Here is a 17,773-nt window from a genome sequence, read left to right as displayed (position 1 = left end):
CCTGTAGGTTGGCAGCTGAAATGGGGGATATTTTGGCATCGGTTGTATGTAAATGGAGACGGGATTGGAAATGCTGGAGTGATGTGTTGGGTGTCGTATTGACAATCGGCGAGTTATCTATAGAAAAAGAGAAAACATTGACGCTCCAGCAGCATTAGATACCGTCGAAGAGCATTGAACTCCATCATATTGAGACGAGAGCCTGGGATGTCACTTGGCGTTAGTAAGCAGTAGCCAGGGCCTGATTCTACCAACCGACGCCGTCTGGTTGATGACATGCACTCTTCGACTTCAAACACCCAGCAGCTCTCAATTAATTCGTGATTCCAATGTGGCAATCTGCATAACTCGCCTGTGCTGTGCTTAACAGAACCCAGAAGCCTCCGCTCAGTCTGGTTGTGAATCTTTTATCGAAGCTTCTGTCCCCCATCGATCAGAGTGTCAGCGGCCACACAATTGGACCATGGCCCAATCAGACGAGCAGACGCCACCATCATCCACGGCTGCTTCATCCACCAGCAGAAAGAAGAAGCGCGCGTCAAAAGCCTGCTCGTGCTGTCGGGCCCGCAAGATTCGCTGCGACGTGCTCAAGACCGGCGTTCCATGCACCAAGTGCCAGCTGGATGGCTTCGACTGTCTTGTCCAGGCCCGCAAGAAGCGGCGTGGGAAGAATGAGCCTGTGAAAGAGGCGCCATCGTTGGGCGACGAGCTGAGGATCAACAATGCGGCCAGACCGCCGACGATGCCTCGCTCGATCCCGCAGCATGCCATGCTTCATCAGGTCCCGCACTATCCCTTCTTTCGCAGCTTTGCCCCTGACGGCCAGTCGTCGCTGCTGGCCGTCTCTCGAGATGATGAGGATGTCTCGGGGCCATTAAGCATTCACGGCTGGATGAAGAGGACATACAGTATCTGAGACGCAAAGGTGCTCTCACCCTGCCTCCGAAGAGAGTCATGGATGAGTTTGTGTCCAATTATTTCCAGCTCTTTCACCCCTTCTTCCCCATCATCGACAAATCGAGCTTTCTGGAAGGTTATTATAGAAACGACCGTAGCGCCGCGCTTCGTTCTCACGGCACCAGCTTGTTACTTCTCCAGGCCATCATATTCACGGCCAGTGCGGTATGTTAGTCGCATGTTGTTTGATGTTTTGCTCACTCTGATGCGGTTGTTAGACGGTGCCTGCAAGCACGTTGAGAGATGCTGGATTCACGACGCGGAAAGACGCGAGAAATCAACTACATAGAAGAGCGCGCGTATGTTTCCAGATTGTTGCGGTACCCTAACAGATCATTGGGCTCACTCTTCTTTTAGTACTTGTATGAATTTGATTTTGAATCAGATGACATCACAAACATCCAGGCTCTCCTGCTGATGAGCCACTATTATCCGTCCATGGTTGAACAGAAGCATACTTGGTTTTGGGTACATCAAGCGATTAGCCTCTCGCAAGGGCTAGGTTTACATCGAAGTGCTGGCCAAGAGCCGCAACACAGCCTTTGGGCCAGAATATGGTGGGCATGCCTGGTCAGAGACCGACTCACCACGCTGGGCACGGGGCGTCCTATGCACATCAACAGCCTCGACTGCACAGTTCCTATGCTCACGCTTGACGATCTTAAAGAGGATGGCGATAGCGAAGATGATCGAACGGTAAAGGAATTCTTTATTGACTTTGTGAAGCTCTGCCAGTACATGGAGGGAGTGCTATCACTTCCCCATAACATGGCGACAGCGGCTGGATCACTACCCGAACAGATAAGCCTCTGTGAAGAAACTCTCCAACATTGGCGTCTCAACTTGGTACCAAGTGCGAGGTTGCGCCAGGAAAATAGCAGAGATTTTGACAAGCGAGGTATCTGCACTCTATACAGGACTATTTTGCATCTGATTTACAAGTAAAGCCACCATGACTCTTGGCTATATCATCTGCTCGATAACTAACTTGTTATAAAAGTATTGTCATCATCGCTCTTCACAAGTCACACCAAGTTCTGGACGAGAGTCGCCCCAGTGGCGCACAACTACCCTTACCAAAGGTTCAGGCAGCTGCTGAGGATTCAACAAGACTTGCTGTCGAGCTCGTCAGATTAGATCTAGTTAAATATTGCCCTACAATATGGCAAGTACTGCTTATACTCTAAGCTGCAATGCGAATTTTCGTACTAATATACCACAGCGTGACGGCTATTTTACCGCCGCTCATTGTTCATCTCCTTATGATGCGATCCTCCCCAGATCAATCAAGCAGACAACCTTATATCGATCGATTCAACAAATGCATGGTACTGCTAGAACAGCTCGGCGATATTTATTGGCACGCAAGTTTCTACCACGACTTTTTTACGCTTGCAGCTTCACATTCGCAAGGCCCAACAACGTACGCCAGCGGAATCGAGCAAGATCCACTTGTCGCATTCTTCAATGACCATATGCCAGCAAAACAACCTGCGGGCAAAGGGGCAGAGCTCTCTAGCCAAACGCCAAGTTGGAGGCGCCCACCCACAGCGAATAATGCTGATAGCAATCCCATCAAACCTACAGTGGCACAAAATCAAGATCATGGCGCCGCCGACCATTCGTCAATGCCTGTTACTACTGCTGATATTCAAATTGGATTTTTGGCAGAGGCACCGACGGTACAAACTTCTCCTCCAGCGTATGAGGCTGATCCCGGAGACTTGGAGCTTGCAGAAGCTGCGATTTCTGATGCCGCTAATCTGCAACTGTTCGAAGACTGGCTGGACGAGTTTGGTTATTTTCAGAACATCTTTCAGTCCGCTTGAGCGACATCTTTCTGTTCAAATACCCCGCCTATTATTTATTATCTATACAAAATGTCTAATTATATCTTTGGTTCGTTTATGATCGCCTGTCCCTGCTCACTCTTCCAGAAGCTGCCCGAAGGGTATGTGTACTTCTCAATCGCATCGGGTGTATACTCTACGCTGTATCCTGGCTCGTTTGGTGTGACGAAATGGCCGTCCTTGGTCTGACAAGGGTTTGTCAAGACTTCACGAAACGAGTTGATGTGTTCTAGCAGACTCTTTTCCCCCGCTACGCATAAATAGTTTATTAAAGCGAGGTGCTGCGTGTATTCGTTGAGGCCAATGCCTCCGCTGTGGGGTACAATTGGGACGTTGAATCTGCCGGATTGATTAGATATGTGAATGAGGGGGTTATTGGTGTGTAGTTCATTTATCATGACTTACTTCTTTGCCATTAGCAGAACAGCCATGACTTCGTTAACACCGCCTAATCTGCAAGCATCGATTTGGCAATAGTCGATTGATCCGGCCTGGAGCAGCTGCTTGAACATGACGCGGTTTTGGCAGTGCTCGCCGGTAGCTACGCCGACCCCATGTGGCTTCAAAGCCCTTCTGATCGCGGCGTGGCCGAGGATATCATCAGGCGAAGTCGGCTCTTCGATGAATCTTGATAAGGAAGTTTATATTAGCATTGCTTGCTTATGACATGCCGAACATATAAACTGAGAGTATTTAACTTACAGTGGCTTATACTTGACAAGTTGCAGCATGTACTCGATTGCATCCGGTACGCTCCACACTTGGTTGGCGTCAACCATAAGCATGCGGTCGTATCCAATAGTATCACGAGCAATCTGCAATCGGCGTATATCGTCTTCCAAGTTACCACCAACTTTGAACTTGAATTTATCCATGCCGAGAGCAAGATTCGACTTGATCAACTGCACCATCTTTTCATCAGAAAAGCCCAGCCAGCCCGCCTGCGTTGTGTATGCCGGCACGGCCCTACTGATGCGTGCTTCCTCCAGCCGTGCAGCTTTGGTCTTTTCCTGCTCACGCAGCAGCGCAATGGCTTCTTCCGGAGTGATGGCGTCGACAATGTACCGGAAATCAATGCAGTTGACAAATTCTTCCGGCGTCATGTCGGCGACAATCTTCCAGACCGGCTTGTTCAGATATCGACCCCAGAGATCCCAGACAGCGTTGACGCACGTGCTAAGACCGAGGTGAATGACGCCTTTTTCTGGGCCGACCCAACGGAGCTGTGAGTCGGACACCAGATGCCGCCAGGTCTGCCCCATGTTCTGTGTTAGTTCCGCGAGCGTCTTTCCGACGAGCCGCTCGGCAATCATCTCGGCTGCGGCTGTGCATAGGTTGTTGCCACGACCAATGGTGAATGCGAAGCCATGGCCTTGTAGATCTGTGTTGGTTTGGAGAATGATGTATGCCGCGCTGTAGTTGGGGCCTGGGTTCATGGCATCTGAGCCAGAGAGATCCAGACTGGTGGGAAATCTCAGGTCTGCTTCTAGTGAGCTTTGAAAGACATGTGCGATGACGAGATATTCTTACCATGAGCTTCAAATCCTGTGATCTTGACTTCTGAAGCTGTCGAGTGAGAGCCCACAAAGCTGCTGGTGGTGTCGGTCCGTGAGGGTGCCATTGTGATTTTTTTACTGCTGGTATCGTGAACTATAGTTGTAAAACAACAAAGGAAGCAGATAAAAAACCGCCGGGCCTCTGGAATACTTATATCTCACTTATTTTACGAAGCTACGCTGCGATATAATGGTTGAGCTATCGCTTTTACAACGCTGAAGCACCAATCATGTCGCTTTCGCCGGTAATTCGGCTACTTGAAAGACCCGGCGGCTGAAGTTGCATTTTGGTTATCGGAGAAATTGCTAGTGGTTTGTTTGTTGGTGATCTCCTCTTTTGTTCTCGGCTAGTCAGCCGACGGGTCCAACTAGCTTCCCCAGATTTGGGGATTTGCGCGGTGTGGAGTCTGGGGAAAAATCCAGTGAAGCTATCCAATCGTGGCACTCACACCGGGTTTTCGGTTATTTCTGCCTTGGCTCTTTTTGGTATATAATTGAGCTGGTGATGATCATGATGGGTCTTGATATGAGATGAGAGAGAGATAAGGAGTTGTTAAATATTTTGAGTGAATGCTTATGTCAACATGGTGAGAAAGGTGAGTGTGTTTCTTGGTCTTTGCGATATTATGAAGTGCGGTGAGAATAAGATGCTAACTCCGCTATCATAGGCTGTTTACTTTTATGGCATTGCGCCATGTACCGGAGGTTTGGCCTTTGGATATGTGAGTCCAGTTATATAACAAGCTTCGTAACTAAGGAAAACCCACAACTAACTAACGTTTGCCATTTTAGGACACGGGCTCAATGAGTGAGTTGGATCGCAAAATCACAAAACAGATAACTTGGCTCCATGCCAACTAACAACACAACTAGGCGGCATCCTGGCAATGCCACAGTTCTTGAACTACTTCAAACATCCCAGCAATTTTCGCCAAGGAGGAATCACTGCGTCCATCTTGGCCGGAGCCTTTGCGGGCTCTCTCTTAACGGGCGCGTTCCTTGCAGACAGGCTGGGCCGAAGGAAGACAATCTTACTGGGCTCTGCGATTTTCACCATTGGCTGTGCCATCTCTGCCGCGGCCAACAATGTTGAGGCTCTTGTTGCGGGGAGAGTCATTAATGGGCTTGGAAACGGATGTTTGACAATGATGGTAAGGAGAGAATTGGCTTTGTGTTATGGATTGCTGCTAATGGAGACAGGTTACCATGTACCAAAGCGAGATTGCGCCTCGAGAGTATGTTGACACTTTCTCTTTTGCTATTAAGCTCTCATTAACGGGTTTACAGGATTCGCGGCCGTATCATTAGTGTTTTCCAATGTTTTGTCAACTTTGGCATTCTAATCGCGTTTTGGATTCAATTCGGAACAAGCCATATCAACGGCAGCGCGGCGTGGAGACTTCCGATGGGACTACAGATGATTGTGAGTTATTCCAAGCAGCTGTCAATTGCTTTGCAGAAAGAGCAACTAATGGGACATAGGCAACGGTGGCTCTGCACATCACCATGTGGTTCATGCCCGAATCCCCCAGATGGCTTGTTCAAAAAGACAGGCAGGAAGAGGCGCTGCAAGTGCTTGCACAGGTTCACGCCGGGGGAGACGTAAACGATCCGTATGTGCAAGCTGAGCTGGCTGAGATTGTGGCCAAGATCTCCTACGAAAAGAACCATCCACCGCCTAGCTACTTTGACATGCTACTTGGAACGCACAGACGCCGTATGTGGATTGGCATTGGAGTTGTATGGTTACCCCCCAAAGGCTCTGCCATTGAAGATTAAAGAACTAACAAGAAAAAGCAATTCTGGCAATCGATGACAGGTATCAATGTGTAAGTTTCCATTATTCATTTGGTTGTAGCCCAATGCTTTTCTCTGACCTGAGATAGGATCATGTATTACGCGGTCTTCCTCTTCCAGCAGGCCGGCCTCGGTGCGACTTCTTCATCTCTCCTGGCAAACGGACTCCAGGGTGTTGTTCTCAACGTCTTCACTTACCCAAACATGTATTATATGGACAAATGGGGTCGGAGAATGCCTATGGTCATTGGTGGTATTGGGATGGGTATCTCGATGATGATTATCGGCATTCTCATGAAAGCGGAGGGTACGTTGCCTTGACTCCTCGTCGTCAATGTCTCTTGCTAACTGTATTCTCTGTCAGGTAACCCCGTCTACGATTCACTTACGCAAAAAACAAATTTCGATTTCACAAACGCGGCTGCATCACGCACAATTATTGCTTTTGTGTACATATATGTTGCGGTATTTGCAATTACGTGGGCTTGCGTCGCCTGGGTGTATCCGCCTGAGATATTCAGCATGAGCATGCGCGGTCGCGCCACGTCCATGACGACTGCTACGAATTGGTTTGTCGTAAGTTGTATATGAAGAAGTTGCCATTGGAGCTTCAAAAACTGATGCAGCATAGAATTTCTGGTTTGCCTTGTATATCCCTACGGCAATGGCAAAGATCAGGTCAGTATACTCTCTTCTATCTTACTTGCAGAAGTTTTACACATATGCTGATGTGTATAATGAAAAATAGCTGGAAACTTTACATCATATTCATGGCCTTGTGCTACCTCATGAGCATCGTCGTCTTCCTCTTCTACCCTGAATCTGCTGGGAAAACGCTTGAAGAGATGGACTTTTTGTTCACAAAGGGACGCTCGCCGTGGACGTTTCTTGATCGCGAGGCTACCAAGATTGGGGCGCTGTTCAAGAGAGATCTTGAGCATGGCGAGGCGCTTACTGTGTTTGATGAGGACGGTATTGTTTCAAAGGATAAGATTAACCAGGTGGAGGATGTGGCTGAGGGTGGTGGTCTTGGGCATGAGAAGGAGTAGATGCTGAGATGATGCTTGGGACAGTATACTCGGATGATTAATGTATAAAGCTGCTTTTTAAATATACATTTACAAATATGCCCTGATTAGTTTTTATACTGCCTGTTAAACATTTTTACACTACTACTTGTTGCTTTTATTGCCCCATGCGTTCATCGGGCTTATGTGAAATCGACTTTTGGTTCCTGCGTACATTTACGACGTCCACCATTTTGACAAATTTTAGTTAGACTATAGCTGAACGGCGTCGCGGTGAAGTCAGATCTTCAACTTTAGCAAAGAACAATGTTACATTTGCCGGGATTGACTGTCGCGGCGGGGGTCATGTAATGTCCCAGGAAGAGCAAAGGCCAATTCTGTATGTTATGACACTCTACATATGTACTTTTATATCGCATGGAGGTTAGTTGACGAAATTGGTGTATTGTTGAATGGACTGTGTCTCGATCAAAGCGGTCTTGTAAGGTTGTCCATGCTTGGTGTGCTGATGCTGCTGTTGTCACCAGCATGACGATGTCTGGGTGCACCGCAGACATAATCACCATAGCCTGTTATCCTCTTTGGACCATTGGGTGAGAAGGGCGGTCTGTTCCGTTACAGCGGGTGTTGACATAATGGGACGTGGATTAGTGTTTTCAACAATTCCCCAGAGTTCTGCAAACCGAAAGGCAATAGTCCACGCTGCCTTCCATTTAGCATAGTTGTCTCCCCGGCTGGTGAGCTGTGGGAGGCTGGATGGGTCGAGCTTGAACGTGAATGTGTTGTTCGACATGATGTAGCCAGGTCAAGAGAATTTGGAGCGTATTCACAGACGTCGTCGTCAACTGTTGCTGTTGTATGTGTTGTTGTGGGTAATAATGATACAAGTCTCCGGTTTATCTTGATATTGATCTCTTCATTCTATAACGAAGAATTCCTATAGAGGACGGTGGCTGATGGTGCGTGTCCATAAAGCAGTCATGGGCGGTTGTGTCCTAGTTACAGGCGGGTGGGGGCGCAGATAATCTCAAACTCAGTGGAAAGACTTTTCTTCCTCTACTTCCTCCACTTCTGCTACTTCTGCTACTTCTGCTACTTCTGCTACTTCTTTTTCTTATAGACAAAGATCGTTTCAAAGACATTGAAAGACATTTTTAAGATAAATACTGTTCTTGAACCAGTACAATGGCTCCAAAGCGTCGAAACGAGGGGGGCAAATCCCAATTCATTTGAATGCGCCATACCAAACGACACCTCCAGCAATGTGCCCCGCGAAGCAAAGCGTCGACAAAGCACGAGATTGAATCCAAATGTGATGCCGAGCCTCCCAACTCTTGTACACGTTGTCAGCGCATGCAACTTGACTGCGTTATTATGGCTACTCCAGCATCTCGTCGAACTAGAGATCAATTGCGCAGAGATCTTGAAGACGCCAGACGCCTTGCTGAGCGGCTTAATCCAGACAAGGGCTTGGAAAGTTGCCCTAAAGCACTAAATAACGAGCACTGGAGCGAAGCACTGATCAGACAAGTTCTGCGCAGGAATATACAGAGACATCGCCAGAATAAAGGATTCGATATCGATCACGCTGTAAAGAGACTTACAAGTTCAGTAACAGAAGAGCCTTTAACAATTGCAAATCTGCAGGTGCCGCCGACTCCCATAAGCCGTCCGGAGCATTCCACTGCACTCCAAATTTTTGAATCAAAGTTTACCGATGAAGACATTATGAATAAGTTATCGCAAGATTTAGCAATGTCTGAGGTAAAGTCGAAAATGGATAAATTAATAGACCTAAATGATATAATGTTAGGGAAAGATGCAACGACCAGAGCCGAGGATACTAGATTCAAGGAGGAGGTGCGTCAATTTATGCAAGAGGTTAGGTCAAACATGGATGAAGAAAAGAAGTTTAAGAATGAAGTCCATTAGTATATGAAGGAATGGCTTTGCTATAAAGGATTTGCGGAAACATAAGTAATAAGAGGATAGGACTTTTTTTTTCCTTGTATGACAGTAGAGGACACTAGCTTTCTTAACTACGAGAATACATGCTCACATGGGTAGCTATATGTAAAAGTAACTGATACTCTGACTTTAATTAAAGAAGACAATACCTATTTAATGGATCTCCCGGCGTCTTGTATATTCCATCACAACCATATAGAGTTTCACTTTGCTATACTACATTGCATATAATTTTAGCGACGGTTTATAATATAAGTTCCAAAAACAACAGACACTGCCTCGCTTTGCATGACAACACCAAATCTTCCCAATGCCAGCTGTCGACTTATACTAAACAGCTGCTCACCACCTGGCATTACAGTTTCTGTTTATTTTAAATAATGTTTAATGTTCTGCAGAATTTCATTCACCGCCTTAATGCATGCATGATTGTTTTCTTCTTTCCCTTTCCTTTGCGTTCGAAAAACTTCGCCTTTTACTTCCACCATCTCTCTTGAAGTTCGTCACCATCAGCACCACCACGTATCACGACAAGATGTCGTCGCCTCCAGTGGCAAGCTCGCCTATGACAGGTCCTCCTGCTGTTGTGTTACCATCGATGACATCCCCTGTCTTCCCAAAGCCAAAGAAGTTGACTTTTGCGGACATCAACATCCCGAATGACTACCCATACGACCTTACCTTTGGTACACCCGACTACGAAGATACCATCGCTGTTTTAAACGCGTATTACTCTCAAGCCACGAGAATGACCGCTGACGATCAGCTGGATATGGTTGAAATCATAGAGAGCGGCAAATACCTCAAAACCGCAAGCGCCAGAACGTCTGGAGCATCTCACCGTCTGTATCGAAAAGCCCAGGAAAGGAACTTCACACCTGAATCCATCAGCTGGGCGAATTTTCTCATTCTAAACGCCCTTTACAGCTACAAGCTCCCGGATAAGTATCATGAAGCCGTTAGAAAACGATTTGGCACAAGAGTTGTGCAAGACTTCTCGGAAGAATACTTCCGAATCTACCCTAAACAATCACACATCCTCCCAACGTCAGCCGACGGCGAGACCTCCAATGTCTATACGCCCCCAGTAACGCGTAAGAGATCTAACGAGGCTGCAGAAGATATGGACCAAGCCAGTGCCCCTACAAAGCCTCATGCACAACCTCGTGCTAGAAAGCAGGCCAAATTTGAGGAGGCTCCCATGACGGATACCAGTACTCCGCGTACGTTGCCCCCCCGCAACGCCCAGGAGACGTCGTCCGTAAAGGTCGAGACTTCGGCAGCTCACCTCTTGGATGAGATCATCGGCGCAAACCGTTCTGTTGATCCGGGTTTGTTTACGCGCCAGGGTGGCCTTCAGGGATCGTCTGAGAACCTTGGCGCCTCTCAGCCCTTGTTCGGAAGACTCAGCGCCCCGGAAAGACTATTCGCCAACTACGCCATACCTCGGCCAGCATCCCAAAACTCGTTCCTGAGTGAGGTGAGGGAGTGCAACTGGGCCCAGGCGAATACCTCAAGTGACCAAGGTACCAGCAACATGCCAGCAGAGGCAACCTCTACCGATGGATCTCGGCAAGAGATGAGCGCTCCTGACGCTGAAATCGGGGGCGCATGCCCAGTGAACCAAGAAGCGAATATGACGTCGATAAGCACAATTTCGCAGAGCACGCCGGAATGGGACATCGCAACTAGCTTTGAATGCGCCCGATCGACAAACTCCCCGACTCCAGCATCAACGTCTGTCAATACTAGCAATGCAGAGGAGACGTCTAGCAACGAGAATTCGTCTACTACAGACAATTAATCCTCGCAATGGAATGAGGACGTCATGAAAAGCATTTCAGACATGAAGTTCGTGATGGAGAAGGACCATTTCCGTCTCGTTGGGAAAGTAGACAAACTCCAACAAGATACCTCCGACAACACTGCGAAGACAGTCTCTGAAATAGCCAAGCTCAAAACTGAGCTCAAGGCTGGGATTCAAGCCGTTATTGAACCTGTTGTTCAAGCAGTTCTCAGCAAGTCAGAGGCAGACCACGCTGCCATCCTGAAAGACATCCAGTCTTTCATGGAAGCTATCGTGAAGAGATTTGAGGAGAATTGAGGTTGATGTAGCGAGAGAGGAGGTAGACAACGCTACCATCTTGGAGGGTATTGAGGAGTACATGGCAGGTATACCTTAGGTAGACGGCCGAAGTAATCAAATTTTACGTAAAGACCAACCAAAAGTGAAACGTATCAATTATTTACTATCCTCGGTGATTTGATGTATCTACGAATCAAACAAGAAGTTTTCCCAGAGATTACCAGAGTCCTGATCTGAAATGAATGGATCAATAACACTCAATTGATCCAGCCAGTATGTTTGATTGAAGCTGTCTGGAAATGTCGACGCAAAACTCATTGAAGAGGCCTGTTCTGAAGTTAGGTTGGGTTGGGAAGACGCGGCTTGCGAGCTTAGGGGTTGAAAAAGATCTTCTTGGTTGAGATCACCCATTAGACTATTGAAGATATTGACCGGAGTCTCATACGCAGCTGTTCTTGCATCAGATACACTGCTGGGTGACTCAATCGTTGTCTTAATCCTTTGATAGCAATGTTGAATGATATCTAAGCCCGACGCAGCCATTGGGTTGAAAGGCCTCATTTCTGAGAGGCTCTCGATTGCTTGTTGAAGGCTGTGGCTGACCTTTTGTTTAATCTCATAGTTCTGTGGCGGGAATAAAATCATGATGATGGAGATAAGAAGTGAAGCTTCGATGGTATAGAACGCCAGTCCAAATAGATGATATTGATGCTGTTTGGCATGTGAAAAGGAGATCAGCTGGCAACCAAGCGTCTCAAGTGAAGCTTGCAAAGCAGCTTTTCGGCTCTCCAAATTAGAAATGATGTGCGGCCGGTGTAATGTCATGAGAAACAAATTTGCCATGACTTGTAATTCTTCACGGAGCTGCGGCAGATATGGATGATCCTGGTCCCAGGTAGTGTCTGGACTCTTCTGCCTCAAAAAAGCGGGCAATGTTTCCACCAGCGATATTATGTCGTTGTGGAGCTTTTGGACAACAGAATAATCTTTTGGACGAGGACGATCGGCTTTGACAGCTCGCATCTCATGTACTTTGCAAGCGAGAGCATAACGAAAAAGAGGCGCTGAGGCTGTGGAGATGTTAGGGCTATCTTCGAGGCGCACTGTCATTGGTACAGCCGTAGAGGGATCACCAGGAATGCTGCAATCGATGGGAGGCGTTGTATCACAGTCGTCCATGTGAATCATTCGAGGGCGGCCTAGAATCATAGCCACGTAACTACAAGAGTCAGGTCATGAAGCACAGTAAAAGAATGAAACTGTTTAGAGTCTTACCCATCCCATACAAAGAGATTAATCCATAAGCGCTTCTTGTTTTGCTCGTACCAAAACGCATTCAGCGTTTCTTCAATATTACTTTTATTTGACTGATATACGTCTTTTTGTCGATGCAGTCCAAGTTCCTGAGCCTGTCTATCCAGTAGTGTTGGAAAATTAGTATGAATGTCTTGAAAGACTTCTCGTGGGATTTACCGACCTAATGGCATGCCCAATCGTATGCCAGGCTTCAACTGCTCGCCCGCAGTTCTTTAGCCACGATGATCTCAGGAAATCCGCTTGAACTGCAGTTATGGCAAGCCCGGGTCTCCCCAAAAGATATAGCAGCTCATCGCCAAGATCGCTATACGTGCGTGAAGTAGCAAGCTCATATGATGTACCAAATAAAACATCCCAATCAGGTGGTAAGAACTGCAGGGAGAGAGCAATGATTTGGAAAAGTACAGAGGGAAAGTATCGTAATTCCGTTGAAAGCTGCACGGAATTCAAATACTTGACAGGATCTATCCCTTCTTGTGGTGGCCAGCGTGAAAACAAGTCATTGAAGTAAAAATGTTCAAGGATGAAGTAGTGGGAGTTTACTTCATCGAAAAATAACCTAATCAAGGCTTCAATGACAGTTCTCGGGGGGAGCTTTGCAATAAAGCTATCGATATTTCTTTTCGATGAAGTAAACTGAGGGGCGTCGTTGTAGGACGTTGAAACCTCTTGAAATTCTTCATTTCCGAGGGCCTTGCATGGATTAGTCAATGATTATCGGTCGTATCATGGCTTACATGTATTTACCTCTTGCAAGGCCACAAAGGCATTGCTACCAGATACCAGCGAATACCCAAGATCCACTGCTTCCTGAGTATTTTCGCCTTCGCTCTCAACTGAATGGGCTGTGCTCGGGCCAGCTTGAGCTGTTGGACCTGGTAGCTGTTGTTCAGTTGCTGGCGGGGACCTAAACACTAGCATTAAGATTCAATTGTAGAAGCAGATGCTGGGCAAGGGAGAGTTGATTGTAGACAGACAGACACCGAAATCGACTTACGGCAGCAAAGTATTGAATATGCATTTATTTGGAATATTGCGCGCTAAGCAGTTATTGCATGGGCTTTTACGATCACACTAAAAGAGTATCAGATATGGTGGACATCTTTGAAACTTGAGAAGAGGTGCGCGACCCTTTGCTTTCTGCGATAACATTCCGAACAAGAGGTTACCACTCGCTTGCGCTTCAACGCCTGCTGTCTGCCGCTAGCCGGGGTTCGCATTATTATGAAGTCCAGATACAAAAGAGAGATGACTATAATTGGGTATAAAGCTGCTGGAATAATTCGAGGTTGAAAATTCTCAAGCTGGAGTCGCGGCGCGAGGAATGTCTTGGGAAGGGTAATCTGCGGGTAACGAAGACCGGAGCCAGCACAGGACCTAATTTAGGTCTTGTATTCACTTACACCATGATGATGATGATTCGTGACGGCTTTATACCCGACTTGTTCCTTGTGGAGTGGCAATGTCTTGTATTCATGATGAACCATAGCTACAGCTCGCTCGCCAGGAGTCCTCCCATTCATTGATTCATGCTATGCTGATAAAATATGCCCCTGACGAACTCAGAACTTTACAAGTCAACATGTACAGCATCAATACCCATGGATATAAACATATTTATTAAAGGTACCATTCAATACACATTTGTACTGAAATTTTATACATTCTACTAACATCACATATAGAAATACAGCAGCCATGTCCTGTTTAGGTTGCCAAGAAAACAACTGATGCAAGCGCTGTATTTAAATCTTTCAAAGTTCAATCTAAAAAACAAAACCCGCCTATTTGGCATCACCCAGGTGCTTCTTCAAGAAAGGCAAAACTTGTTCGAGTGCTGGTTCAACGGCCTCGGGCTTGTCGTACAGCATGTAGTGCGAAACTCCAGGGAGGACCACAATGTGCTTCTCCTTCGAAGCTGCCCGGCCATGAATCTCGTGAGCATCCCGGTAAGCGCCGAATCCTCCTGGCTTGTCACCAACTACGACCATCAGAGGTCGAGTCATGAGTACCTCCGCGTGGTTGAAAGCATCCCATGTGAGGGCAGAGCTGTTGAATGAGAATAGGCCGCTGGTACAGCCATTGGATGCCTGACCCCGGTTAGTTTTGTAGTATTCGGTGGCCTCGCGGATGTCGATATCGGTAGTAGCTTTCTTGGCGTCTTCAACTGTTGGCGGGAGGTAATTAATCACCAGTCGCTCTCCACCTTGGGCTTCAACAGTGCGCTGGGCAGCCATCTTTTCAAGAGCGCCAACCGGGTCGAAGCCGGCAAACCCTTCACGAGAGAGACGGCCAAAGTTTGCAGGAGTAATACCAACACAGCACTTGAATCGGTAATCCGTCATGGCAGCGTTGATAGCATAGCCTCCTCCACCGCAGATGCCGAGTACGCCAATGCGATCGGCGTCAACATAAGGCAGAGTCTGGATATAGTCGACGACGAAACGAAAGTCCGAGACGCGGAACTCTGGGTTTTCAATAAAGCGAGGCTTGCCGCCAGAAGCACCCTGGAAAGATGCGTCAAAGGCGACAACTACGAAGCCTTGCTCTGCCATTGCTTTCCCATAGACATTGCCCGCAGTTTGTTCCTTGCATGATCCAATCGGGTGAGCACACACCACCGCGGGATACTTTTTGCTCTCGTTGAAGTTGGGTGGGAAGTGGATATCAGCGGCAGTCTCCCAAGCGATGTTGGGGATGCTGATGGTCTTGATTGTCTCAGACATTATGGCAAGGTTATGATGTTAATGATGTATTAGAAATCTCTGCTAGAAAATCGGTATGGACACGCTCATTATATATTATCTCATGCGAGAGTCAATACAGTGGCTACATTTCATGACGTAGCCAAGTCCGAAAGCTATCGGGGGAGCCATGCTAGGTGGTGGTATTAGCGGAACTTTGAGATCCGTTGAGATAGATCATTGACGGAGAAGAGCTGAGGAATTTCGGGCGACAAGTTTCGGCCGAAAACCAAATATCCTGTGCTGTGGCAAGCGGATATGACTTACACTAACACCTAACTCCGAAACTTTCGGTCGTAGCTCAAGTCCAGTCCATAGCCCACTCTCTCATATTGATTGGTGGTAGAAACTTTGAGATTAAAGATTTTACATTATTATTGAGTTCGTGTGAGAGCTGTGAAGCGGCCAATAGAAGCGTGAGCAACGCCCCATTCTATCTTCTGCCGACATTGACCATTGCCGACCCTGACCGTTGTTGGGGGCGAAGGAGAAGATGAGGCGCCGTGCAACTGAAGAGCCGATTTTTGCCGTGTCGCGCTTATGATACCCTGTAAAAAGCAGTAGTGATGCTCAGTAGAAAACCGTCGTGATCGAAAAAGAGGCATAAAATGAATAGATCTTATAACGCTTCTCAGCCAAAAACCTCTCTTATAATGGTAATAGCATTTTCCGTATAGAAATCATCTCTTCATCGCTTCCAATCTGCCATCATGACTCATTCAACAGCAACGCCATCAGATGTTCCTTCTGATCCATCAAGTCCAACAGGGCAGCTCTGCACTTGGATCTCATCTCTTACATACGACGACATCAATGAGGATCTCCGTACCCGCGCTAAATACTTCATCTTGGACGGCATCGCTTGCGGCTTAGTAGGCGCTCATTTGCCATGGTCTGAAAAAGCAGCAAAAGCTCTGTTGGACCTGGAACTCACTGAAGGCTCTGCCGGCGTCATTGGCTACGAGCGTCGAATCAATGTTCTCAATGCCGCCTTGTTAAATAGCTCGTTCATTCAAGGATTTGAATTAGATGATTGGCACACTGGAGCTCCATTGCATTCCAACAGCATCATCCTGCCTGCTCTGTTCGCCGTGTCTGATCATCTATCGTTGAAGTCGGGCTCATCATCAACCAATTCTGGTCGAGATCTTATTACTGCGTATATTGCTGGACTCGAGGTTGGCCCTCGCGTTGGACTTGCTCTCCACGGGCCTCACATGTTATCCATGGGATGGCATTCAGGCGCCGTTTTTGGTCCTCCTGCGTCCGCAGCTGCTGTGGGCAAGTTCCTCGGACTATCAGCTGGTGCCATTGAAGATGCCTTTGGCATTGCATGCACGCAGGCTGGTGGTCTGATGTCTGCACAGTTTGAGTCGGAAGTGAAGCGTATGCAGCACGGTTTCGCAGCAAGAAGCGGTCTTCTAGGCGCTCTTCTAGCCCAGACCGGCTATGTGGGCATCAAGCGCGTATTTGAGCGTGAATATGGCGGGTTTTTGAAGCAGTTTAGCAGTGGAAATAGTATGGAGCCGCAGTACAAGACTGAAGAAATCGCCAAAGACCTTGGCCAAAAGTGGCTGATGCAAGGCGTTGCGATAAAGCCATACGCGAGCATGGCTGGGACACACAACACAGTGGACTGCTTAGCAGATCTTCGCAGCCTCTACCCCGAACTATTAAACGACACAGAAAGTATTGAGCGTATCTTAATCGAATTAAGCAAGCCTGCTTTTGAGCATGGAGGTTGGGAGGCAAAGCGGCCACTAACGGCAACCGGGGCTCAAATGAGCAATGCCTACGTTGCGGCCACATACATTGTTGATAATGCCGTCCTTCCGGCACAATTCTCTTCTCATATGATTGAGAGGGATGTGGTATGGGATCTAGTTGGCAAAACGACGTGCGAGTTGAACAAAGAGTTTAGCAAAATGCGTACTCGAGTGACTGTTTGGCTGAGGGGCACGGATCCTATTGTTGTAGATAGGGAGGTGGCTAAGAGTCTTTTGCCCCCAATGAGCAATCATGAGATACTTGAAAAGTGGAGGAATATTACGGCTAATGTGATTGATGATGAAAGGAGACGGAAGATTGAAGAAGTAGTTTTGAATCTTGAAGATTGCAGCGATCTCGGTGTATTGGGTGAGCTGTTGATGGGTATAACAAAGAATCCTATTAGCTGAGAGAGTGTACATGTTCTCAACAAAGGCCGATAGTGTAATATACTTGCTACATTTGCGGAACTACAGTCTTATGTAGGTGTGTTATAGGGCCTGAATAACCCAAGTCTTCGACAACAAGCTAAGAAGATTGGAGATTCTCTAACTACATCAACGTCAGATATGCTACCATTTCGGATTATCTTAAAATATCCCCAGTAGGAAAAGGATTTTGGGACGCAATGGCCAGCAATATTTCGCCAAAGCATCAACTTCAACTATACGATAATGACTTCCTCCCCCATCACCATTTTAAT

The 17,773-nt window shown here is 47.2% G+C and overlaps 11 protein-coding genes across 11 annotated transcripts; 7 read left to right on the top strand and 4 right to left on the bottom strand.

The window, feature by feature from the left end:
• Positions 1-463: 463 nt before the first annotated feature.
• Positions 464-916, top strand: TrAFT101_010549 (uncharacterized protein; the record flags this gene model as incomplete). Its single annotated transcript, XM_066129002.1, has 1 exon — positions 464-916. One exon carries the CDS (start codon positions 464-466, stop codon positions 914-916), a length of 453 nt encoding a protein of 150 aa, XP_065985131.1.
• Positions 917-1,395: 479 nt separating this feature from the next.
• On the top strand, positions 1,396-2,786 carry TrAFT101_010548 (uncharacterized protein; the record flags this gene model as incomplete). Its single annotated transcript, XM_066129001.1, has 3 exons — positions 1,396-1,898; positions 1,958-2,122; positions 2,180-2,786. The coding sequence occupies 3 exons, from the start codon at positions 1,396-1,398 to the stop codon at positions 2,784-2,786; spliced, it is 1,275 nt and encodes a 424-aa protein (XP_065985130.1).
• Positions 2,787-2,845: 59 nt separating this feature from the next.
• On the bottom strand, positions 2,846-4,596 carry LGD1_2 (L-galactonate dehydratase; the record flags this gene model as incomplete). Its single annotated transcript, XM_066129000.1, has 4 exons — positions 4,338-4,596; positions 3,510-4,287; positions 3,213-3,434; positions 2,846-3,146 (listed from the first exon to the last, which is right to left on the bottom strand). The coding sequence occupies exons 1-4, from the start codon at positions 4,426-4,428 to the stop codon at positions 2,846-2,848; spliced, it is 1,392 nt and encodes a 463-aa protein (XP_065985129.1). The 5' UTR covers positions 4,429-4,596.
• On the top strand, positions 3,519-7,263 carry TrAFT101_010546 (uncharacterized protein). The gene is made up of 11 exons (XM_066128999.1): positions 3,519-4,959; positions 5,032-5,089; positions 5,237-5,514; positions 5,564-5,598; positions 5,651-5,786; positions 5,846-6,103; positions 6,161-6,192; positions 6,250-6,467; positions 6,525-6,736; positions 6,792-6,838; positions 6,909-7,263. Exons 1-11 carry the CDS (start codon positions 4,948-4,950, stop codon positions 7,207-7,209), a joined length of 1,587 nt encoding a protein of 528 aa, XP_065985128.1. The 5' UTR covers positions 3,519-4,947; the 3' UTR covers positions 7,210-7,263.
• Positions 7,264-7,747: 484 nt separating this feature from the next.
• TrAFT101_010545 (uncharacterized protein) lies at positions 7,748-7,981 on the bottom strand (the record flags this gene model as incomplete). The annotated part of the gene is made up of 1 exon (XM_066128998.1): positions 7,748-7,981. The coding sequence occupies one exon, from the start codon at positions 7,979-7,981 to the stop codon at positions 7,748-7,750; it is 234 nt and encodes a 77-aa protein (XP_065985127.1).
• A 581-nt stretch (positions 7,982-8,562) lies between these two features.
• TrAFT101_010544 (uncharacterized protein) lies at positions 8,563-9,120 on the top strand (the record flags this gene model as incomplete). Its single annotated transcript, XM_066128997.1, has 1 exon — positions 8,563-9,120. The coding sequence occupies one exon, from the start codon at positions 8,563-8,565 to the stop codon at positions 9,118-9,120; it is 558 nt and encodes a 185-aa protein (XP_065985126.1).
• Positions 9,121-9,691: 571 nt separating this feature from the next.
• TrAFT101_010543 (uncharacterized protein) lies at positions 9,692-10,960 on the top strand (the record flags this gene model as incomplete). Its single annotated transcript, XM_066128996.1, has 1 exon — positions 9,692-10,960. One exon carries the CDS (start codon positions 9,692-9,694, stop codon positions 10,958-10,960), a length of 1,269 nt encoding a protein of 422 aa, XP_065985125.1.
• Positions 10,961-11,002: 42 nt separating this feature from the next.
• Positions 11,003-11,260, top strand: TrAFT101_010542 (uncharacterized protein; the record flags this gene model as incomplete). Its single annotated transcript, XM_024910335.2, has 1 exon — positions 11,003-11,260. One exon carries the CDS (start codon positions 11,003-11,005, stop codon positions 11,258-11,260), a length of 258 nt encoding a protein of 85 aa, XP_024755372.2.
• Positions 11,261-11,414: 154 nt separating this feature from the next.
• Positions 11,415-13,815, bottom strand: TrAFT101_010541 (uncharacterized protein). Its single transcript, XM_066128995.1, has 6 exons — positions 13,690-13,815; positions 13,557-13,633; positions 13,307-13,466; positions 12,720-13,252; positions 12,518-12,655; positions 11,415-12,461 (listed from the first exon to the last, which is right to left on the bottom strand). The coding sequence occupies exons 1-6, from the start codon at positions 13,777-13,779 to the stop codon at positions 11,429-11,431; spliced, it is 2,031 nt and encodes a 676-aa protein (XP_065985124.1). The 5' UTR covers positions 13,780-13,815; the 3' UTR covers positions 11,415-11,428.
• Positions 13,816-14,259: 444 nt separating this feature from the next.
• Positions 14,260-15,392, bottom strand: TrAFT101_010540 (uncharacterized protein). Its single transcript, XM_024909007.2, has one exon. It carries the CDS (start codon positions 15,283-15,285, stop codon positions 14,344-14,346), a length of 942 nt encoding a protein of 313 aa, XP_024755369.2. The 5' UTR covers positions 15,286-15,392; the 3' UTR covers positions 14,260-14,343.
• A 621-nt stretch (positions 15,393-16,013) lies between these two features.
• On the top strand, positions 16,014-17,480 carry TrAFT101_010539 (uncharacterized protein; the record flags this gene model as incomplete). Its single annotated transcript, XM_024904564.2, has 1 exon — positions 16,014-17,480. One exon carries the CDS (start codon positions 16,014-16,016, stop codon positions 17,478-17,480), a length of 1,467 nt encoding a protein of 488 aa, XP_024755368.2.
• Positions 17,481-17,773: the final 293 nt, after the last annotated feature.

The sequence above is a fragment of the Trichoderma asperellum genome, chromosome 6 (assembly GCF_020647865.1).
Source record: "Trichoderma asperellum chromosome 6, complete sequence".
NCBI classification, from domain to species: Eukaryota; Fungi; Ascomycota; class Sordariomycetes; order Hypocreales; family Hypocreaceae; genus Trichoderma; species Trichoderma asperellum.
This window is presented reverse-complemented; position numbering and strand designations above follow the sequence as displayed.

Excerpts from the sequence above, each read along its gene's own strand:
- TrAFT101_010546 (XM_066128999.1), top strand. Across the intron at positions 5,515-5,563 it reads ACGGATGTTTGACAATGATG|GTTACCATGTACCAAAGCGA; the intron begins GTAAGGAGAGAA and ends TAATGGAGACAG. Across the intron at positions 5,787-5,845 it reads CGATGGGACTACAGATGATT|GCAACGGTGGCTCTGCACAT; the intron begins GTGAGTTATTCC and ends AATGGGACATAG.
- TrAFT101_010540 (XM_024909007.2), bottom strand. The coding sequence starts at position 15,285 with ATGTCTGAGACAATCAAGACCATCAGCATCCCCAACATCGCTTGGGAG.
- TrAFT101_010541 (XM_066128995.1), bottom strand. The coding sequence starts at position 13,779 with ATGCGAACCCCGGCTAGCGGCAGACAGCAGGCGTTGAAGCGCAAGCGA. Across the intron at positions 13,634-13,689 it reads GTTATCGCAGAAAGCAAAGG|TGTGATCGTAAAAGCCCATG; the intron begins GTCGCGCACCTC and ends ATACTCTTTTAG. Across the intron at positions 12,656-12,719 it reads ACGATTGGGCATGCCATTAG|ACAGGCTCAGGAACTTGGAC; the intron begins GTCGGTAAATCC and ends ACTACTGGATAG.